At 42.8% G+C, this 19461-nt stretch overlaps 1 protein-coding gene across 1 annotated transcript in view; it reads right to left on the reverse strand.

Moving 5' to 3' along the window:
- Window positions 1-3938: 3938 nt before the first annotated feature.
- The window catches only part of UBA7 (ubiquitin like modifier activating enzyme 7), a 46652-nt gene continuing 31129 nt past the window's right edge, over window positions 3939-19461 (reverse strand). The window contains exons 21-25 of the mRNA XM_007428410.4: window positions 19072-19158; window positions 18509-18703; window positions 10646-10747; window positions 9737-9831; window positions 3939-7679 (exon numbers count right to left, since the gene is read on the reverse strand). Of these exons, the coding sequence (XP_007428472.1) occupies window positions 7529-7679; window positions 9737-9831; window positions 10646-10747; window positions 18509-18703; window positions 19072-19158 (630 nt within the window). The 3' untranslated portion in view covers window positions 3939-7528. The remainder of the gene's footprint in view (window positions 7680-9736; window positions 9832-10645; window positions 10748-18508; window positions 18704-19071; window positions 19159-19461) is intronic.

The following is a 19461-nucleotide window of genomic DNA, read 5'->3' on the forward strand; positions in this document are numbered from 1 at the left end:
CTGCACTTCCATTTAGGGCATGTGGTTAGTAGCCATTAATTGGTCTCTCCTCCATGAATTTACCTGAACAAATACTCCTATTCCATGTGGTCGTTAGAAGTTGACCACACCCAATCAAATCCATCAATTCCATTTTGGAGGTCCGCGGTAGAGTTAGGAACAAGCAACAGTATCTGTCCTTGCCCCGGCACTTGAGTAATATTTTTCTAATGGAAATCAAAGCTTTGGAGATCAGGGCCAGATTATCAAACGGCAACTGGCAGGCAAAAGCTACTAATTGTTCCCTAAAAATCGATCTGCTAAACCAGCTTTTCTCACTGCCTCGCTTAGAGACCAAAGAGGAAGGGGGTGGGAGGGGAAGCTTCCTGTCAGACAGAAAGAATCTAGAAAAGGGTGTGAGCTTTTTATTGGATACTTTAATTTCATGGCAACCCCTGTCCTCCCCCGCCTACGACAAAGGTACTAAAGTAACAAAGCAAAAATTAAATGGCTGGACAAAAACTCCAGCTATTCTAAAATGAGCTGCTGAAAAAAAAAGGGGAGGTGTCTATATTATAAGCTAAAAGACAAGAGCCAGAACTTGTGATAATGACTTCCATAAATTAATCATGCAGGCATATTGCAGAAGTGATATGTTACACACTTTTAATTGGTATCCTTAATTTACATGACTTCACGTGCAATTGTTTTGATCAGTACTTAGTGGGAGTTTCCCACACACTAAAAAGACAGGAAGGGTTGCGAGAGAAGTGTTTTAAGTAGTTGATCTCCAGCAAGTAACAAGTAATCCCTGATAAATAGGCAGCCTTTTTAGGTTGTCTCTGCAGACGTGTTGGCAAAGTAGATATTATTAAAAACAAAAGTAAAAATGACCTTTTCAGTTTTGCAGACAAAATGGCCACATTCCACCCTAAGTGGAGTAACAGTTGCGTTACACAGAATGATGTAGGCCAGAGGGAGGGGCTGGGATAGCGTTCCAGAGTTACCATGTAGCCCAGATGTTCTTTCTGTTTGATGTTCATAATGAACTTCTCTTGTTCTTTATGACTACATCATCTTGTGGCATGCCTACAACATCCCAGGCTGGATTCTGCAAAACACAAAAATACAATTGCCTTGCTGGCTCAAGCTGAGGCTCGCCCAGTCCACTGTTTCCTTTTTAAAGGAAGAACCAGCTGGTTTATGCATAGGCATTTACAAACAGGGCACGAGAGTGAGAGGATTTTGCTATTCTTTCTTCCCTGTATCTTATACAAGATATTTCGCCTCAGCTTGTGGAGGTTTCATTAACTATCTCTGCAAAGGTTGCAAATAACCTACCTACAGGAACAGAAACTGCAGCCCTTTGGAAGCTGGATTTTAAATTAATTTGTAATTAGCTTTGAGAAGATCTTTAATGTGAAAAGCAGTATAAATCTATTCTTGGATTTCAAGGGCAATCATCCAGGATCATTTGCAATGTCATGCTCAAGCTAATGGGTGTTGGAATCCAACATCCCTGCTCTAAGATCTGGGTAAAACTTTTGAAAAGGCCAACTAATCTAATTGTCATTGTCATGTGCTGTGATCATACTGTTTTTAAAACAAGGACTTGATGATCTGATGCCTCATAGATATAACTACCACCACTCCTAATCACTATTGGTTTGGCTTAGTGTTGTGAGTCAATTCAGACACCGGTTTGGGAGCAATAAAGTATGCTCTAGTGCATAGTGAACTCAGTCAATTGTGGCTCACTCAACAAATCATGACTTAGCACAGTGTGTGAAGTAGGGCACTGCATCCTTTCCTTGTTCATCCTGTTATGCTAGCTGAATAACATGACATATGAAAGTAAAATGCTCAAGCACAATAAATTTGAAATGCAACCCTAATAAATAAAAAAAAAGCATTGAGTATGTTGCTGAGGGCTGACGGGAGGTGTCCAACACAATTATACTGTACTATGTTGCCTACCTTGGTCTTAAGTGAATGATGCACTTCATGAAAAAGCATACTTTTGAACACATCAGCCTCAGTGGAAAGTTCCAAGCTCTTTGGCCATCTCTGGACCAACCCTGACTCTCTCCTTTCAAACAGACCTTCAGCTGATATGTAGGGTCTATAATTATGAAGTCCTGTTTCTGGGTCTTTCTCCTATCCCGATGGAGATTCCATCTGGCCAACCACCATGGCAAGTATAACAAATCCAGTGAGATTCATTATAAAAATATAAATAAAAAACATGTGGAAGAGTGCCCCGAGAGGGGTTTAATTTAATTTTCTTACATTTTCAGAATTTTTTCTCAGTTTGGAAGGAGCAAGATGTATCACAGAACCAATGAAGCACCCAAAATATGCTACCAACATACAGAAATGATATCATAATGCCCTTGAGTTATCAGAAGGGCTACTTCCCTCATGAAAAGGAAGCCACACGAGATTGTGATGCTGCCAGTAATATGGTAAACCCTGCGGCCTGTCTGGTTGATTCCAAACACACACACTTACCTTTTGAACTGTGGGTCTTTCACCAACATGCTACTAAGGGATAAGTGGCAAATCCCCTTCTTTATCGCAAGTATTGTTCCTCTTAGCACAGTTACGTGAATGAGCCCTAAAACAATTGGTTTATGAGCCATCATCCTGCTAATTTTGCTCTGGAAGTTGCATCATAAGCCAACGAAAGAGCAACAAAAGCAAGCCTTCTTCTAGTTAACACACGCCTCTACCTCTAATCAGTAGATCTAAAGAATTACAAAAAAAATCTGTTTTCAATGTAACAAAGCCAAAGGGATTTTTCTCCTTTTATTTACAATAACGATATATAGGCTGTTGTGTGGTTCATATCTATTACTGCTCATGAAAGTTATTGGGCTGTTATGATCTGAACCTTACACAAATCCAACTTCATGCTTTTGTGAGGCTTTTCTCAATGCTTAATCACCACCCTGTTAAAAATAGCACCTTTCAAAACAGCAGACTTGATCAGCTTAATTTCCCAGGTGTTCTGTTCGGCCTTTATCTTTTGCATAAACTACACAGTTTGAAGAGGTGCTGTCTGTCTCGCACATCAAGAGCCTTCCCAGGCTCCAGCCCTTACATCATCTTTCCTTGACCAGGAGGAGTGCCAGACCTGCATTGCTAACCAACCCCACAATACCCAGGGGGAAAACACATAAGCATCCTCCAGTGTGATAGCTCCAGCTAATTCTGCTGAGAAGGTGTTTTTATGAACTCAGCAAGAGTTTATTCAATAAATCATGGCTAAACAAACTATGGATTAGAGCAAAGTGTGAGCCAGCCATGTCATAAATTAAGATAAATCAGGCAAGCTGTAATTTCATTTGCCCCCATCCTGCCACTAACTTCCCAGAAGGGACAACTGCTGAGCATTCAACCAGGAACCTTGAATATACAAGCTATATACTGTTCTTGAGCTGTGACCTCTCCCCACTTTCAGATCAGTAGCATTGTTGCAGAATAAATAAGATTTCAAGCTGGAATTGTATCTTGGCCCAGGATCAATTACTGGCATGCCATGCCATGCTGGCTAAACTAGATATAACTGAGGTAGATCTTTGTGTTTAAATATAGACTGTAGATAAAGACGCAGGGTGGAGATCTAAGTTATGACAACAAAAGGCATGTCTAAATCAGGAATATAGAACTTTCCCCAATTCACAGCCCTTTCCCCTCCTCATGATGTCTGTCTAGTTCAGCCTTTCCCAGGCTGTGGTCCAATGGAATATATTAAGACCTCAGATCCAATACTACCACCGCCACCTCAACATTCCTCTTGCTGTCAAGAGATGCTCCAAGCCATTCTCTTCGTTCTCTCCTTTGCTCTGTCTTGATCAGTGTTTTTCAAACTTGGCAACTTTAAGATGTGTGGATTTCAACTCCCAGAATTCTGGGTTAGGGTTGAAATCCACACATCTTGAAGTTGCCAAGCTTGAAAAACACTGGTCTACATGACTGTGGCAGAATCATATTCTTAACACAAGGACATGCTCCTGCCATTATGTCTAGTTTGGCCCTTGAGGCAAAAGCCTTTTCCAGGGTCTGATTTATGTAATGAATTGGGCATCTGCAGGATTCGTTCTGGTCAGAACAAAAGAAGTAAATCTTTTTTTCCTAAGACTCTTCAGACACTACCTCAGTATTTGTGCCATCAATTCAACAACATGATTTTCACTAAGAAGTTAATTAATGGGAAATGAGATCCTATTCTAGGATTTGGTATTAAAAGTGAAATGGAAGGGGAGGAGGGTTCATAAGAAGGGTCCCTGAAGAGTGATAAGTATAGCAGGCACTGAACAGAGGGCTTTCTGTTCATTTAGCAGTAGACAGTGGTTCGTTGCACGCTAAGAAAGGGAATGCAATTTCAAGACTGTCCAACAATTTTGAATTATTGTGTTGATAAATATACACTTTTTAATATGATGCAAAAATGAGGAGCATAAAATCAAGATCTGTACTTAAATTTGCCACATCAGTGAACCAACATTGCACCCTAAAAGCTGAGCCCATATTGCCATTCCTGGAGCAGCTACAACTAGATGCTAGGTAGCATTATCTGCTTATAGCATTTACAGATAGCCAATAAAAATGGACTTTGGTAAATATACGTAAAGTCCAAAATACAGTTCATTTAGTAGTGACTTTTTACTGTTATTATTATTTTGTTTTAATAACATTGGAGGTTATAATCTGCCAAGAGATTTTCTGTTGTTAGGTGGATTAGAAATAAATAATAATATAAATAATTAAAACATTAAAGGACCATAAAACAGTACAAATTCAATATGTATTTCTGTAGCTGATAGTAAAACACCATCACTAGGAAGAATTGAATTGCTTTAATACCTTTCATGGAATAAATTTAAGAGAGGAGAGGGAAACACGCTTATACAACATTCGAAATGGCCTCTGGGGCAGCTTGAAACCATTTACATCAAAGATGCACAATTTGATGGCCATGGTTCCCCAAAACCTTGCGTGTGACTCCCAGAAATATCCAATAGCTGTTTCTAAAATGATAACTATTAATACAATAGAAGAACATGTCTAGTAGATGGCTAACTATGCTTCATTTCAATCAACAGAATATTAAATTAAATGTAGTTTTTGTTCTGGTCCCACCTACTACTTTACTGGCATGCTATTTAAATCCTACTTAGCCAAGTTGTACATCCTTGATTTATATATACATTATGTTTGAGAAACAGTAGCAGCACGGCAGTTCTGATAAACTGGCTTCACGGTAGCTACCGTTGGTGATATTCCTACCTAGGCAGACAAGAGAGTGTTTCATGGGATAGAAAGTTGATTTTGATTTACAAGAGAAATCCCTGGCGAGTATTTTGAATGGCGAATTACAATGCCTAGTCTGAAGCCTTCTACTCTTCAGCTACATTGGCGAATAACTTTCATAACTCCTGGATAGCATAGCCATACTGGTTAGGAGAATAAGGGAGCTGCAGTAAAATACAGCCCACTTGACTTGGTTATCTAGTTCACTCTCTGGGTTCACACAATACAGTGAATCTTAAACTAACCAAGAGTGTTAGGTTTGCACAGAACACTGTGGTGCAAAGAAGCAAACAAACAAACAAGGTTAAAACTAACCAATCTTAGCATGTTGTGCAAATGCAGCCACAATGTCTTCAATCGTGTGAACATAGCTAAACTGGCTTAGCTGCAGAGAAAAAGAAAACAGGAAAAAATGCTGGAAGAGCAAAGGAATACTCTGTCCAGCCTGGGATTCAAAGGCAGTTTTCTTCAGAGCAGGGCTGCTGCTGAAATGAGGCTTAATTTCATCATCAACTCTGTCTCATTACTCTAATGTGTTGCTAGCAGTTTACTGTAAACAGAAGATGCAATCTGTCAGAGGGCAATTTGCCATAAAGTGCAGAATGAACCTAAGGTAAAGCAATAGTTACTTCATTTGAATTAGAAGGGAAGAAAGGAAAGCCTCTCAGTTACCTTTATCAGATGTTATTAGTGGTGCTGTTTGAGAAGCTTCACAGGAGTGAAGTTCTCACACTCTTTCTTAAAAATCAAATCACAAACATGGAAATGGTCAGCCTTAACAATTCCTAACATTAGAGGCAAACTCCTATGTTTCTTACTGTCAGTAGAGGAAAGTTCTCTGGAAATTAAATGTGAGAAATGGTTGAAAGAGCTCAATATTTCAGTAGCTGGGACAAAAGATGGAGTTACAAGGTAGCAGTTTCCAACATCTATAGGGCTGTCACACAGAAAATGGATCTCAGTAGGCAGAACAATTAAAACCAATGGGTAGACGTTACAGCAAAGCAATTTTGGAGCAGCTGCTTACAAATACGTAAGTTTCTTCTGGATCTATTTGCAATAGCAGGAACAAAGGGCTCTCCTTCATTAAGCCTGAGGGGCCATCAGTCAGGGAGGCTGTAGTTGTACCCTGCAGGTTCATGAGCACTATCAGCTTCATTTGTAACGATGTGCATCAAGCAATAGGCTACTGCTCATTGGGAGAGCACATATTTTGCATGCAAGATGTCTATTCAATCCTTGGCATCTGCAGGTAGGGCTTGAAAGAACTCCATCCAAAACTGTGAAGAGTCAGTATAGAGAACGTATTGAGCTAGATGAAGCACTCACTTAAGGCAGCTTCTGATGTTCCTTTCAGCATGCATAATGAGTGATTGACAAAGTCTCATTCATCCCCATGACAGTCACATCTTATTGTGAGGAAAAGGATAATGGCTCGTGCAATGCTGCCCAATCAATGATAGCTGAAGAGGCATTTAAACTCAGATTTCACCGTCAACTCCAGCACTATACAGTGCCTCCCAAATATTTCACAGTATTCCAGCTTCTCCCTTCCCACTGCAGTTATTCAAAACATAGGGACAGCTGAAAGCTTGAAGGTACCCTGCTTGATTACTGCTACATCTAGTCCAGTGCTGTCTGCTATAATTGCTAGTGGCTTTCCAAAACCTCTCCTAGCATGTCCATCAAGCTCTCTCATCAAATTGGAGATACTAATGAGCAATGAACATTATGTCTTTTTCCCAGTCCTGAGAAAATGAAAATATCCCCTCCTTTAAGACAGACATTCCTAGCCTGGGGCCTTCCAGCTGTGTTGGACTACAACGAGCCTAATCCCCACCCAGCATGAACATTGGCAGTGCTGCCTACAGTCATAGACCAACAATCATGGGAGGTACCAACTCAATAAACTTTATGGCAGAACAAAGCAGGTGAATGTAATGTTGCCACACACCCAACCAAAGCAGTGTAGGAAGATAATGAGAAGCAAGACTCAGGGTGCAAAAGAAGAAACTCAGTAGACTGCACTTTGTATTCATTTCCCATGAATTATCTGTTGGTGGCCCTCAGGGTTAGGATAACACTTGCAGGCAAATTTAAGCTGTTGCACTGGAGAGGACACATCATTTTCATCCCTTCATCAAAGCACATTCTTGCATTAATGTGAGTTTGGAGCAGCCACTTTCAGTGCTTCTGTCTGAGTGTTTCCCTTCTGACCTGTTACACGAGTTACTTATTTTTGACTACTCATTGGTTGAAGCCAGATATGAACAGGTGGCAAATCATGATCAAGCTCTTCGTTTTCACAGACCATTGATAACACCAAGAGATGGTGCTCCTCAGAGACCGGCTTTTCAGTGATTTGATGAATCAATTCAGTCAGGCTGAGAAAGTAAAAACAAAAAGTGAGTCTGGTGCCAGGGGAAGGACTAAGCAGCCAACTAGCATGGACCGTCTTTGTCACTTGCTGTACTGAAAACATAAACCATGTTTTTACAATAATTGTATGGTAGAATCAATACGGGAAGTATGGTCAGAACCATAGTGGGAAATACCTGACACTACACAGGGATTTGAGTTCATAAGTTGCTTCTGGCATAAGCCAAGGACGCAAAAGTCCATCAAAGCTTCTTAATTAATCATATCCCAGTCTAGTATACTGCTTCACCCACAGTAGTCAACAGAATGCCTTTGAGAAGCCCTCAAGCAGGAAATAGAGGTAGTAGCCTCTCTCACTGTTGTTACTTAGCAAGTGTTTGCCAGAGCATCTGGTTCACCAATTAGCTAGATATGGATCCTGCTTCCCTTTCCTGTTTGGATTTGTTTCCAATGCATGGCCTGAATGGTGCTCCAGAATTAGGGGCTAAAATTATGTGAGCCTCCATAAGGATACATGTGGGAGCACCATATCCTCTTCCCAGGCTTTTATACTAGAGCATGGATGGGGAATATTTCTGGGCAACGGCTCCCAGGATCCCCCACCTTGGCCATGCTGCTGCGGTTGCCAAGCAGACACAGGCTCTCCACCCTGTACTACAGCCATCTAGAGCAGAAAGCAAGGCAGACTTTTTGCTCTCTCCTTAGGAAACAGAAGCCACAGTGAGAGTCGAGCTTCTGCCTGGGAGAATCTACAGACTGGTTTGGAGAGGGGGTGTGGACAGAAGGAGAGTGAGTGTGCTGAAAGCAGGAGAGGCTGCCAGGGAGCCTGGAAAGATTATAGAGCAAGAGACTAAAGTTGCCTCTGGTTGGCAGAAGCCCAGAAGGGCCTGCTTGAGGCTGGGATGAGCTTTGTCGGCCCCAGGAAGTTGAGGAGGAGGTGCTGACGGCAGGATGTTTACCCAGCATGGAAGGGACAGGACACAGAGGCTTTGCAGCTGCTGCAGATACAGGACCCCGGCTGTACTTGGAGGGGCCCTGCAATGGGGTAGCCATGGCCTCCCTATCCTTCACTCCTGAGGATCCCTCTACTGACTTCCTAAGCACAGCTGGACGGTGGGCTGTTCTCCAGCCCACCAAACTGGGCAAGCAGAGGCCCAAACAGAGCAAATATTCAACCTCAGCTATCACAGAAGAAAGATGGAAGGATTCCCAGAGACTGTCTAGCCAGGTCTTGGTTTTACTTGGGCACCAACAGCAGTCCTTTGTGAGAATTAATGTAAAGAGGCTTTGATAGCCTGGGAACCTTGTCATATTTTAATCTTAAACTGAGATTTAACTTGTTTCATTTTGGTTTGTTTTTATATTCTTCTGCTTTTAAAAATAACATTTTTAATGACTGTAAACTGCTATGGAAGCTTTTTATTAGGGCTGAAAGAGAGCATCACAAGTGTTTTTTATACAGGAAGGCAGAGAGTGGAATCTAGAATTTAAAGCTGGGTATAGCTTTTACAGATGGGCCTCTAAACTGGAAGTCTTTCCTGTCATTTCAATTTCGCAAGACCTTTCCCTGCCTTGGTTAGACAGAGCCTCATCAACCTCTACAACTGCTAAATAGACCAGAGACCTAAGCTATGAAGATTAGGGCTCTATAATATTTCTCAGTGGATCACAAGATGCCTTCTGAAATGTTGTTCATGCAGGAAGGCAATCTCAAGACTTTCATCTTTGATTATGATCTGTTCAGAAAAAAAGTTTAAGGCCAGGGAGCACACTTAACAGGATTTTGAGGACCAAAGTCTACAGTGGGTTGGCTGATGACACACAGTGAGTAGGAGAATTCTTTTTTCTGGAGTCTGTGAGAAATGGGTTAAACTAATGATATTAAACCTATTTCACTTAAACCAAGTTACTGCTGTATGTCTTTGTTGGGAATCTAAAATTTGGCAGTATGGAGGGAGAGAGGACCAGAGGCCACCGAAAAAAGGGTTTAGGGACAATTTGTAGCACTCAGACTGCAAGTTATTATTAAATTCTTATGGATATATCTCTGTCAAATTCCTACCTGAAAGGAGGTTGTTGCTCTATTATCTTATCTTCCTTATCATAGAGAGTGGCTGTCCCAAATAGCAACTTCTGAGGTACCAGGTTATGTTCCCTCTGTGAAAAACAGTCAACATAGTCAATACCACATTAAAATCTTTCAGGTGAAGACCACTGAGTCAAGATAATGCTGGAATAGTTGAGGACAACACAGAAAAGAGCTAGAATAGTCTTCCTTAACATGGTGGCCTGCAAATGTATTTGATTATGAAAACTTCATGATCTCCAACTCTTAGCCATCAGTGAACTAATGACTACATTAGTCTTCAAGATGCCACACGATCTTTTGCTTAGCATGCAATGAAAGACTAACCCAGCTATCTCTCCAGGAATCAGAGAAATCTACCTGGAGGGTACCAAACTTGAGAAGGCTGAGCTGGAATAATATGATGATGGACAGATGTGTCCAATACCAGAAATCCAACTGTGGGAACAAAAATGAAAAATAACGAAGGACGAAACAAAGGATATGAATGAGTTGGGATAATCAGGCTGCAAGACATGAGCGTACTGGGAGCAGGAAGCGAATTGAATATTGGCTAATCAAGACTATGATGGCACTGGGATAGAATGGGGACATCCCATGGGGTCTGTGTGTATGTGTGTGTGAGTGAAATACTGGATGAAAATCATCCGTATATTTGTTCACAGATGAGGCTGGATATAATAGTGGAGAGCAGAATATACACATGCAGGGAGATATGCCCAGCCATCCCTTCCCCTGCACAGAAAAGGCCACTCTGCCTGCCTCAGGAAGGAAGAGGAGAACACACTCACTACAGGGACAAGTGGAGGTAGAACTGACCACCCCAGGATATGCCCCTGGGCACTTGCCAGGGTTTGTTCCTGAAATTAGAACAATTGTCTTCACCTGAATATGATCACAGATGTCTTTCAAGGTGACAACTTCTCCTTTGGAATTAAAACCAGGCACTGTAATTCTGTCCCAGCAGCTCCATGTCTTCTGGTGATACTGGGAAGAAAGAAATTTCCAGAGAAGCAGCAAGTTTAGTCTTTTGCAACACACCACAACAAAGAGTCTTGGGGCACTTTAAAGACTTGACATTTATTACAGTATAAGCTTTTGTGAAGCCTACTTTATCAGCAGTATGAAGATCAATTAAAAAAAAACAACCTCTGTGTGAGCCATCCTACCCCAGCTGGTACACTTCAAGAAAATTGCAATAGGCAGCTTTCAAAAAAGCCATTTCTTAGAGAGCGGAATGGGTCAAGCCTTAGATACACACTCTTAAAATGTCATGCAACCCAATCTTTTGTTCATTTGGAAGTATATCCCAGTGGATCTTATATCCAAAGTTATACACCCAAACTCTACTTTCTAGGGTATAAGATCCACTGAACATGGCAGAACTTAGTGCTGAGTAAATATGTTTAGCATTGCAGCTTCAAGGAACCTTACTGGTGGACTAGTAAATTCAGTGACCCCAAATATTAGCCCCAAGTAATCTTATCACTAGACCACTGAGATCATTTTAGTAGAACAAGACGATACAGAAGAAATGTTTTCCAAGATTATGAACATTATGTCCAGTCTAGGATCTATTGCTCATTTTCTAGTGAGATGTTAAAAACAAAACTATCTGTTAGAAAAGAATCTTGTAGCAAAGGACCTTAGAAATTCAGACTGTTCATCTTATCAGAAAGAAGGTTAAGAGGTGAACTGATTGTAGTGTACCTTCACAGGAGAGGTTTTAGGTACCAAACAGCGGCTCTTTAATCTATCCAAGGGGAACATAAGAAAAATCAATAAAAATAAAAGATAACTTGACAAATTCTAATCAGACCCAGCATTTCAAACTGCAAGGGAAATTAACCATTGCCACCCCAAAAGTCAATGTGATGCAGGAGTCAAGAGCATTTGATTAGGATAAGGAAAGCCAGAATTAGATTGGCCAAGAAGGTCACTTTCCTTTCAACTTCTGAATTACCTCACAAGGTTATCATAAGACTAAAACACAGATCTGAGAGTCTTCAAGGAAAGGCAGAACGGAATTCTAATAAATAAACAAAAATGGCAGGGTTCCAATGAAAACCAGTCCTCCTCCTGAAAAGACAGTTTAATGCACTCAAAAACAGCAAAAAAAATGCCATAATATAGAGCAGAGGAAGTCATTCCTCTTGCATTTCACACAGGAAGTCAACATTGGATGATCTGGTTTATTCCAGTCTTCTCATCTCTGGATGTACAAACTGGCAGCAGAGCAAACATAGAGGACGCTATAGGGTTCTCTTCTACTTGTCCATGTTCTGTAGCTCTCTATTACACAAAGACACATTGAATGGATGTCCTGCAACATACAATTATCCTTTTCTTCATAAAGAGGCCTCCAAACTTGTTGACCTCTTTGCTCTTTGCATTGTTGGCCCTAGGCAAAACAGAAGAGGACAAGAAACATCCCATCCAGTAACAAGGGAGCCATTGGAGCTGATTCCTAGCTCATAGTAGGAAGTGCTCTGACTGGGGAGAAATTTGGGGGGACAGGCAACACAAAGGGATACTGTCATGGGTAAGCTCACTGGTCAATTAGGGAGGAGCTGGCTTAGACTGCATCATTTCTCTAAGCCTCCTAAGCAAATCCTCCTTGTTTTTAGAAATGGCAGAAATGGACCATTTTACCTCCTCTATCTAAATCTGAGACTATAAGCATCTACCAAAGCTTATAGATGCCCCACCAGATTTCTGTTTAGAGCTCTTATGAAAGAGAATGGGACGCTTCTTCATTGTGGCTATCTAGAAAAAGCAACACACAAAGGGCCACTGCTATCTGAGAAGGCTTTACAAGGTTTCCTGTACCAGGTGCCATAACTTGCAGATGATTTGGGATTATAATATCCAGGTTAAAGACAGCAGTCTTAGATAGTATTGGTCCAATGTCATGAAATAACATAAGACATAGTTAGGGAACAGGGTTGCTTCTGGGGACTGGGTCCTACTGTAGCCTTCTTCTGCAGACTGGATGATCTCAGTAGGAGCAGGGCTAGAATCCAAGTCCCATCCTCCAATGTCACATGGTTTCCTAGAACACTTTGAAGTACTTTTCCATTACCCAAGTCCTTCTACATAAGGGAAAGCATGGGGCAGCCGAGAGCCATTCTTACATGTGTTCCACTGGATCATCTGTACAGTATGGGCAGCTGAAGCCATTCTCAGCTATCATGCACCTTCCCATCTGAGGGAAACACATGGCAGCCAAAGCAGGTCCATCTCTGTAAATGTTACAAATAGGCCACTTTGGCAGCCCCATCCTTTCCCCTAATGGTGAAAGTACAGAATGGGGGAAATTGAACTATCTTCACAAGTGCTCTACTGGACTGCTTGCAAAGGTGGCCAGGAAGCAGTTGAAACAGAGCCAGGTTTGCAGGAACTTGAGATGAAATGCTTGTAGTTGTGGCTCTCTTCACTGAGGATGGTGAGGGTTTTTGAGGGAGACATTAGGGTCTTACTTGTAGTCCTCCAAAAGCCCACAGGCAAGAAGTTTCTAATCCCCCATATAGCTGGTCTTCTCATGTATGTGGACTTGAGTTTCTAAGAGTCCTGTACAGTCATGGCCCCCTATGCAAATTTCTACTCCAAAGTACTACAAGCCCTTTCCATATGCTTCCTCCATCCATAGATTCTGAGGAAGGGGAGGCTAAGCATTACCTTACTTCTCATCCTCCATGCGTCCATCAACTCTAAAACCAGTTTCTCTATGCATATACTTCCATACACACCAACTCTGGGACCAGAGTCCCTGTCCACATGGAACAGGCGATATGAGTATATTGTTCGCACACAGGAACTCCTTTCAGAGGCATAATCCCTTTCCCATTTAAGTCTTTCACTAGTAATTGAACTGTGTTAGCAGTGGTTCCTGGATTGACAATTTGAAAACGAAGAGTCCTTCCCTAACTTATTTCAAACCCATGCTGAAGCTTTGCACACCCCATGGAAAGGAGAGCTAGATGGAGAAGACTGGAAACCAGCAGCCCCCATTTTCACTCATGTTTTCCGTGTGCCTGTGGCAAGTGCTGCTTATATTCTTTAGAATGGAAAGCAAATAAGAAATGGGAATGGGAAGAAGGAAAGGGAAGACAGATGCTCAGCACCATCAAACAGGGAGTTTTAAATATTTAATAAAAACCATCATGTAACTCAGATTAAATCACTGTACACAGGAGAGTCCCTAACCTGTAGGAGGTAATCTTTAGACACATATGAGGCCAAAAGAGCTTATGCCATGCCACACTTTGGTGCGGGTGGAACTGTTCATCATCTTGACCATTTGGGGCCATATGGCCTATTCCATTTGCTCTTTTACATTGCTAGTCACAAGGATGAGTTCTCCTCTTTCCTAAGTGCCATATGGCTGCTTGGCCTCTCACACTTGCTGGGAAACCTTTGCACCTCCTGTTCATCTCTTCTCCTTTCTGTGCCTCTGTATTTCTACAGGCAAGGGACCAATCTCAGACAGTAAGGACAGTGGAAATCAGACAGGCCCCCTCCATAGCCAAGGAAGGATTTTTGGGAACTCTTTCTGCCTGCCAAAAGAAGATCACTCTTCAAAGCCAAGGCTACAAGGAGATAGGAAAGTGTGTGGACTATGTGGCACAGGATAGGAAGAGAGAATATTGGGGTTCCAAGCTAATCATTGCTCCCAAAACTCTGATTCCCATGCCACACCATTGTTCTTTGTTTCTGATTTTCTCTACTCAAGTCTGCCTTTCACAGCAACATTCTGAAATGTTGCTTTCTAGCCCATCCCCATCCCAAAATCTGCTCCAGCATGAGAAACAAATTTCCAATGAATCCATGGGGGGGGGGGGGGGATCCTTTGGCGCCAGGATAAGAGCTGCCTTCCCCCAATCACCAGCTCTTGCTAACTAATGATTCCCATATGCGGCTTAATCAACTCCACAAGTTCTTGGATTCAGTACAGCTCACTATTCCTTCTGCAAATCTATCCAGCTTCCCATCTTCTGATGCTGCTCCCTTTCCTCTCTGAACCCTCCTCTCCCCTCTTTGCTCCCTTCCCACCCCCAATTTCACATGGCAACTTCAGGAATGAAGTCAGGATTTAACTCCAAGGGTTTATCCACCCCTGGAACAGAAGCAAGCTACATGTGTCCTAAGGTATAATGCAGACTTGCTACCCTGTCTTCTTGCTGCTGTTCTTTAATATTTCAGCAGTGCCAAGAAAAGAGGTAGTAAGATTTCAGGCTTCTAGGACCTACTCTATTAACAGAGTTTTGAAATCCATCAACAGTCGTCAAGTGTATGAGTTACGTGGGAGTGACAGTAGTGAAAACAGTTAATGACACCTCTGATCACAGCTTCAGCCTACTTACTTACCTACCTACTTACTAATTACTTTGGGGGTAAACAGTTCAGTCAGAAACCTTTGTGGCCTTACTCCAAATCATCACATGGGAGTGCCACTGCTCAGGGGAACCTTCCTACCCTAATGTCTTCTAGACATCTCTGGCTACAACTTCTATGATTCCCTACCAGATCTTACATTGATGAGAATCCTAGTTGAACACATCTGGACAGTGTTTGGGGACAGTGCCTCAAAAGGGAACAGTTTGCTTTCTCTGATTCAATTTCCATCTCCATCAGGTTTCCACAGAAAAATTCTACTCTCAAACCCAGAGGAACAGCAGCCCATCGTGGTCAGCAATATGCAGCATGATGGACCAAGGGTCTGACTCAGTATAAGGTAGCTCCCTGCATTCCAAAGATCCAGGGAGGCATCTACAGCAGTGTTTCTCAACCTTGGCAACGGGGAGATGCGTGGACTTCAACTCCCAGAATTCCCCAGCCAGCATGGGAAGTTGAAGTCCACACATCTTCAAGTTGCCAAGGTTGAGAAATACTGATCTAGAGGGAAAACTCCTAGCACTGCCAATCATAGGTGTTGCGTCTCTATTTCATCTTTTTTTCTATCAAATCTGTTTTTGAGAAAGTAAAAAAATACAATGGCAAAACCACCGGACAATTACAAGTGGAAGGCACACTTCACTGAATCCTATGTAAAAGTACACAAATGAGGCTTCAAAGTCACAATTAAAAACCTCACCTTCACATCTACCTTCTGAGTACCAGCGCCTAAGCCCCGTGAAAGATCCTGCTTTACTTGGTACAGCAACAATCCCTCCACAGCTGGATAAACTATGGCTGTAGAGAAGATTTTTCAAATTCAAGCTTTCATTACCAAGGCCACCCCCCTTTCACCACATAAGTATTGAATCTCTGGTCATTGCAGGGGCCATTTGCAGAGTTGTGTTGTTTAGAAATCTGAGATACCCTTTAAAAATATACAACATTTGGCAACGCTAGATGTGGGGGTGTAAGCAAGCCCTCAGGCCATGCAGCATGATCTGAACCAGGAGGGAGGAGGAACAGAGGCACCACAGAGGCACCGATAGCCCAAGCCCTGGAAATCGCTGGAGATGGAAGAGCCATCGGCCCTCCCCCCCTTCCTGCAGCCCTCCCTTCTCCTACCAATCTGGTTCCAATCTGTGCTTCCTGTGTAGCAGGAAGCCCCAGCCTCTCACTCCATAAACTCAAGACAAAAAGGCCTCTATTCAAACAGACGCTCTTAATTTAGCTTCTTGCTCTTTCCACTCCCCCCACCCCACATTCTGGCTCTGGTTTCTTTCTCCAGAAAAGGGAGCTATTGCAAGGAAGCCAAGAATAGTCCCAGCCCCAGCCATAGAGGAGCAAGGCAATTTCCTGGGGGTGACTTCTTGGAACTGGGACAAAAGAAGAAGTAGCCCCAAAGTCCTAGCATATGTATTCCGGATGAGTATAAATATACCTCCACATTCATGCTAAAAAGCAGATCCTCCCAGAAAAAAAGAATGGCAGAGTGCTTTCAGAAAGGGTTGCCAGGAGGAGGCCATGCCACAGCACAGTTGGCGGCAAGCAAGCAAGGAAGGAAGGAAGGAAGGGATTTGAATGTGCAACTCCCATCTTTAAGCTAAGCTAGTCAGAATTTAGAAAAATCACCTGGAAATTCAGCTAAATTCAGCTTATTTGAAGAAAGTCAGATACATGTAATAATCAAAGAACTTCATATACAAACAATCAGCCTGAGGGTGGATCCTATCCTAGAGAGATCCATCACTCACAGTGGTAGGATAGCAGCATACCTTTAATACATTACAGATAGTACTAATTTAACTTAATAATTCTCCACAACAGCTTATACATTTGCCCACTATTTTCTCAATGCCAGAAGGTACTTTTTATAGCAATGTCATTTATTTCACTATTATTACCCACAAGTAATACTTTACTGGCAAGAGAGGATACATCTGAATTCTAATGTCTGTATCTCACAAGATGTCTGTGAGACTTTTGTGACTTATTTCTGAGAACAAACTAGTCTTCTGTTAACACGTGTTCCCTTTTAGTCGCAGCATCGTCTCAGCTCGGATTTACTCTGACTTTGTCGAAGCTTGCAGGAGAAGCCACTCACCATATTCAGAAAGAACCTGAATGTGTGTGGAGAGATTCGGGGCTGGCATCAGTGGCTTCTGCCAAAAGAAAACCCTGTGGCTGGAGCTCCAGATTGGTGTGCAGCTTAGCACCAGCTGTGAATGTCAGCTGCAGGTTAAAGACCATTTCCTGTGTCTGACAGCTCCCCGGCACTTATCCATCCCTCTCCTTCTGCACTGCTGCTAGCGTGATACACACTCCAGGCATCAACTTCTGAAACTAGATCTCCCTCACCGTCTGTCTGCCAGAAGGGGCTCAGGAAAGGCAGGGCCAGCAGCAGCTGAGCTGGAGCGGGTTCCCCTGCCCCCACACACCAGGGCTGGGCAAGCAAATCACTTCCGGTCCCCAGATGGGAGGGAGAAGATGGCACGGGATGGGATGGGTTGGCTGCTCCTGCAGCCCAGACTTTATTCTCGCCCATATGCTAAAAGCTACAAGGGAGCCATTCTAATACCTCCTGCTGCCAGTAGCACCCAGAGCAGTGTTTCTCAACCTTGGCAACGGGGAGATGTGTGGACTTCAACTCCCAGAATTCTCCAGCCAGCATGGCTGGCTGGGGAATTCTGGAAATTGAACTCCACACATCTTCAGGGTTGAGAAACACTGACTTAGAGCAATGCACTATCTCTAGCTGATGCTGTAAACTCCACTTCCAGGAGGGAACTGTGGCTGGAAATGTAGCAAAGAAGAGGAGGGCATGCCAGAAGATCAAGCGCTTCATTCTTCTAGTTTTCATTCTTCTGTTGCAATGTCTGAAGATGGGCTTGTGCCAGAAAAATCAGCAACTCTGTCATGATAGCCTTTTATGTCTTCAAACATTCCAGCAAGAGTGCAAGAACTAGAGGGTGGGTCACCCACCCATCCAAGTGATCACAGATGCTTAGTTCCAAAGCCACCCTTAGGAGCACTCCGAGCATGAAATAAGAGTGAACCACTGCTCTTCCTTCTCTCCTTCAAGGTAGAGAGATTACTATAAACTAAGATGGCCACCAACATCCATGGTGCTACAGAAATGACACGTTTACCAGTGCAAAGCAGTTAGATTTCTGTTCCAGAATGATCTGGCCCCTGCTCCAGCCCTTTAGACATGTGGGTATTCCAACACCTCTGGAGTTCTCTCTTGCTTGCTCTCATCTTTGACTTGCAAATGAAAAGAGACCCAACTGATCACCTCCTGTTTTCAAACCATGATGAATTTAGAGCCCAGAATGCAATCACCACAGACCTCACCTTGTATGCTTGTGGAGATGGCAGAGGCTCAGAGCGATGGAGGAGGGGCTCAGAAAGCTGGAAGAAGCTATGGCGATAGGAACTGTGATCCTTGTGCTGCCACACCAGTTTGTAAAGCTCCAGGCAGGTCAGGCCAGCTACAGCAGCCGTTGTTGTGACAATAGCAGGTACAATCTGGCCCACAATCCTCCTGGCCTATTGAAATTAAGTTAGAGAGACACCATAAAGACAATGGGAAAGAAAGCTGCTTCTTGCAGGAAGGAGTTCTGCAGGGTGGCAAGCACTGGGGAAGGATTTGCTAGGGAGGCCTTGGCCAAGGAATTGGTAGCCTCCACCACCTTCATTCTCTTGGCAAGGCCTCTCTCTCCAAGCATCCACCTTTTTCCCCTCCTGCTCTTGAGTTGTCTTGTAAAGAAGTGACCTTGCTGCATGGACTTCTCCTAAAAGAAGCTGGAAAGAAAGAATACATTCCAATATCCCCACTCTCAACTCTCCATCTTCTGTCTTGCATTTGACTGGCAATGGGAAAAAAAAAGAAGCAAAAGGCTTCCCGCTGGCCTCACCTGGAATTTATCCACTGGAGAGATGCCATAGTTCTCGGCTCGCAGATTGGCTGCATGCGTGATGAAATCCAAATGAGAGTCCTTATCCTGAGGATCCAACAATTGCAAAATCAGTCCCAACCAGGAAGTAGTGGAAGTAACAGAAGGGAACTCAATGGGAATGAGACAAAAGTGATTGTAAGCCTTACAAAAGTCAGGAAAAACAAAGAACAGTTGGGACTGGATAGACTGCACAGAAAAGGCATAGAATGTGGTAATGGGTGTAGATGATGGTGTTTGGAGGGTTTATTTTTAGAAAAGCAAAACAACTTCTATGACTGCAAAAATGGTGTGCGTGCAACGCTCTGTGCAATCTTGGAAAACAGTGTGCAGCTAAAGAACTTTCCACAG

The sequence above is a fragment of the Python bivittatus genome, unplaced genomic scaffold (assembly GCF_059951505.1).
Source record: "Python bivittatus isolate LINGU-HERP-01145 unplaced genomic scaffold, Pbiv_v1 ctg000080_np1212, whole genome shotgun sequence".
In the NCBI taxonomy this organism is placed as follows: Eukaryota; Metazoa; Chordata; class Lepidosauria; order Squamata; family Pythonidae; genus Python; species Python bivittatus.